We start from the raw sequence: 4,090 nt of genomic DNA, 5'->3' as shown, positions 1-4,090 counted from the left end.
CAGTTATAAATAAATGATCAGTTTTGTCACACCATCCACAAATACTTGTGCAAAAGTGTGGCAGTGTGTGTGGGAGGGTGAGTCAGGCCGGAGCGGCAGGAAAACAGAACTAGAGAAGAGAAATGAGCAGATTTCACATGTGTTCCACCAAACATCTTCACAAGGACACAGCCATGGATCTCAACTTTCTTCTCTTCATCTTCAGGTTCATCAGACTCTCGGGTGAGACTAACTACACCAGCTTCACTATCCTGTCAAATATGAAGAAATTTCTTATATTAGTATTCTTAAGATTTTCATGTTTATATAATGATGCAAGATTACTCAATGTATGAAGTCAAGAATGTTATGATATTAGCATAAAGAGTAAACAGAAGGGTCCAAAATATGAGCCTATATTGGAAACCTGGGATAAAAAAAAATACATAAATAACATTTATTTAAGATTGACTGTTAAGATTGACTCTTTTTGGTCAAATTGTTATTTTAATATATGTGTATATTAATCCCGCCCCTGAGGCTGTTTGACTGATATGTCAAACAGCCAGTCACAGTTCATTTTGTTCAGCATCATGTTTCGAGGTGTGGAAATGTCGCCACAATAACAGACCGGTGTGTAAAACACTCAGATGCATTTTAAATATTCTATCCCGCAAACTTTAAATATGTCACATACTTTTGAATATCCAGTGTTTGGTTGATGCTGATTAGCACTCATCATCACAGTTGTAAACACTAGGCTTTATTCTGTCATGAAGGGGATTGGCTGAGACTAGAACCAAACACAGGAAATCCAAATATGGTCACAAGAGGGAGGGAACACAAGGGAGAGTCTGACAGTACAGTGTTACGGTACACAGGGACAGGAGACTGTAATAACAGGACAACACGGTTTATTGAGGCACAAGCAGAAGAGCAGGTAGTGAATGTGAGGAGGTAGTGCTGGAGGCTGGTGAGTTGAAGGGATCCGGAGGTTGAGAACACAAGACGCTGGAGGTAGAGGACACACACACACGCACACGATGGAGACAGGAAGTTACTGGAGATCGCTGGAGAGAGGTAAGCAGAGTTATGGTTAGTCCTTAGAGTAAGCAGGTAGGTATTGACCTTGTTGCGAATGAGACCAGATGGTGACTGAGTGTGTGTGCGTGGTATTTATGGGAGTGGCTTGATTGCAGGTGGATGAGGAGCAGGTAGGAGTGATTAGTATTCCGGTGAGGATGTGCACTGTGATAGGTTGGTGTTGGAGCCCGGCATGTCTCTTAAGGGACCCCCCTCCCCACGGCCTCCTCCTGAGGGCCTTCCCTGTGGAGCAGGTCTATAAGGGTGGTTGGAGTGGAAGGTGTCTAGCAGGTTCTGATCCAAGATGTCGTTGCATGGGACCCATGAGCATTCCTCTGGACCGTATCCTTCCCAGTCCACTAGATTCTCAAGTTGTCCACCATGGCGCCGGGAGTCCAGGATGTTGTGAACCTGGTAGGCAGCTCCATCGTCTTGGGGGGTTTTCGGCTATGCCAGGCTCTGTGGGGTGGGCGACAGAAGGATGGTGAGGTCTGAAGGTGACTGGGTTGATGTGTTCGATGATGGTGAATGGGCAAATGAATCTGGGACTCAACTTGCGGCATGGTAGGCACAGGCGGATGTCACGGGTTGACAGCCAGACCTTCTGTCCAGGTTGGTATGCTGGGGCGACAGAGCGGTGAAGGTCGGCTGTCATCCTGCGTCTACGTAGGGCCCGTTGTAGCTGGTGGTGGGCCGCATCCCAGACCCTCTCGCTCTTTCGGGACCAGTAGTCGACTGATGAGATGTCTGAGGGCTCTCCAGACTATGGGAAGAGTGGTGGCTGGTAGCCGAGCACGCACTGGAATGGGGTGAGTCCAGTGGAAGGTTGATGTAGGGAGTTCTGTGCGTAATCCGCCCACCCTAGGAACTGGTTCCAAGAGTCCTGTTGGTCATGGCGGAAGGTACGCAGGAAGCGGCTGATCTCCTGTATCTTCCTTTCCATCTACCCATTGGACCGGGGATGGTATCCAGAGGACAGGCTGATGGCCACACCTAGGAGTGAATGGAAAGCTCCCAAACCCGGGAGATGAACTGGGGGCCTCTGTCTGAGATGATGTCCTCGGGAATGCCAAGTAACGTAAGACATGGTTAAACATCAGTTCGGTGGTTTGCAGTTTTGCAGTTGCAGTTTGCAGTTCGGCTGTGGGCAGACCTTTCAGCGGGAGAAGACGAAAGGATTTAGAAAACTGGTAAACAACAACGAGGATGCATGTGTTATTATCAAAGGGAGGTAGGTCAGTTATGAAGTCCACCCCTAGGTGTGACCAAGGGGCAGTTCAGAACGGGCAGAGGGAGGAGCTTGCTGAATGGTAGGTCGAGATGGCGCATTCCTTACATCCTTGCATGTACTTTCTGATGTCCGATGCCATATTGGGCCTCCAGAAGCATTCCCTCAGCAGTGAGAGGGTTTCATTGACCACCGGGTGGCCAGTGCCAAGTGATGTTTGAGCTGAGTGGATGAGTGGAGTGCGCCGTGTCCTGGTGATATACTGCAAGCCCAGTTGACAACCCGGGGGAGTGTTGGTGGAGGAATTGGAGGAGGGCAGAGTTTCAGTTGACCAGGTGATGGGACTGATGATTACTTTTTCTGGAAGTATGGTTTCAGGGTCTTCCAGGTTTTCCCCAGGGGTGTAACACCATGACAGGGTGTCGGCTTTGATGTTCTTGACCCCTGGTCGGTATGAGGTGGAGAAATTGAAACGAGTGAAGAATAGAGCCCAGCGGGCCTGTCTAGGGTTTAACCTCTTGGCCAAGTGTAGGTTTTCCAGGTTTTTATGATCCGTTAGAACCAGGAAAGGTTGTTTGGCTACCTGCTTTGAGGTATAGTTGTGAAACCCTCAGGCATTGCAGGACCTCCGCAACGTGGCGACAATGTTCCGCTAGGCCCCAGGAGTAGATGAGGGTATCATCAATGTAGATGACGACAAACTTGTGAAGGAACTCACGGAGCACCTCATGGATGAAATCCTGGAATACGGAGGGGGCGTTGATTAGACCATATAGCATGACGAGGTATTCATAGTGGCCATTAGGGGTGATAAATGCTGTCTTCCACTCTTCACCCTTACTTATCCAGATGAGGTTGTTTGTGTTGCGGAGGTCCAAATTGGTGAAGACAGTGGCACCAGGGAGATGTTCCAGGGCAGCAGGGACAAGAGGAAGGGGATAGCAGAACTTCACAGTGATATTGTTCAGTGAGCGGTAATCTATGCAGGGCCGCAAGCCTCCGTCTTTTTTCTCCACGAAGAAAAAGCTGGAAGCAGCAGGGGAAGTAGATGGATGGATGTAACCTTGCCCCAGCACCTCCTTGATGTAATCCTCCATGGCCTTCTCTTCCGGGATGGAAAGGGGGTAGATCCTTCCTTTGGGCACTGGCTCACCTGGAAGCAGTTTGATGGCACAGTCCCATGGCCAGTGAGGAGGCAGCTTGGAGGCACGTTTGGTGCAGAAGACATCACTGAAGGGGGCGTAACATGGTGGTATGTTGACAGATTGTTTTTCTACAGGGCTCTCGATGGAGGTGGAGTAGAGATTCTGGAAGAGGGTTGGATGGAACAGGGAATTCAGAGAGAAAGCTCTGCAAACAGGATTCGCCCCACGTCAGCGGTGGATTCCTCCAGAACCAGCAGATGGATCTCCTCCCTGTGAAGTAGTCCAGTCTGGAAGGTAAGCGGACTGACACTGCGACGAATACATCTTCTACTCAGTGGTTTACCGATTATTGAATGGACCTGGTAGGTTGACGGCATTGCTGTAGTAGTGAGGTTGAGCTGGCGGCAGAGGTTGCCGGAGATGAAGTTGTCGGCTGACCCAGAATCAAGGAGGGCAGAAACTGGAAGAGACATTTCAGCGGCAGTAAGTGTCACTATAGTGGTGAGTGGTTTATTTGATACTGCGAAGGAAGAATGGCACTCACCATGGGACGAGGAGGACGGACGGGGCATATGGACATGATATGCCCCGAAGATGCACACTAGAGGCAGAGATTCTGGGCCAGCCGTCTTTGCCATTCAGCAACAGATAGTCT

The 4,090-nt window shown here is 49.4% G+C and overlaps 2 protein-coding genes across 5 annotated transcripts in view; one reads left to right on the top strand and one right to left on the bottom strand.

The window, feature by feature from the left end:
• Positions 1 to 4,090, bottom strand: part of LOC128028896 (serum response factor-like) — a 190,813-nt gene that overhangs the window by 21,579 nt on the left and 165,144 nt on the right. The window lies entirely within an intron of this gene.
• The window catches only part of LOC128028899 (uncharacterized), an 8,850-nt gene continuing 4,805 nt past the window's right edge, over positions 46 to 4,090 (top strand). For 2 of the 4 annotated variants that reach the window (XM_052616228.1, XM_052616227.1), the window contains exon 1: positions 46 to 222. In XM_052616228.1, coding sequence (XP_052472188.1) covers positions 123 to 222 — 100 coding nt within the window. In that variant the 5' untranslated portion in view covers positions 46 to 122. The remainder of the gene's footprint in view (positions 223 to 4,090) is intronic. The other 2 variants (XM_052616226.1, XM_052616225.1) reach the window with 2 other exon arrangements.

Source organism: Carassius gibelio, chromosome A15, assembly GCF_023724105.1.
Source record: "Carassius gibelio isolate Cgi1373 ecotype wild population from Czech Republic chromosome A15, carGib1.2-hapl.c, whole genome shotgun sequence".
NCBI classification, from domain to species: Eukaryota; Metazoa; Chordata; class Actinopteri; order Cypriniformes; family Cyprinidae; genus Carassius; species Carassius gibelio.
This window is presented reverse-complemented; position numbering and strand designations above follow the sequence as displayed.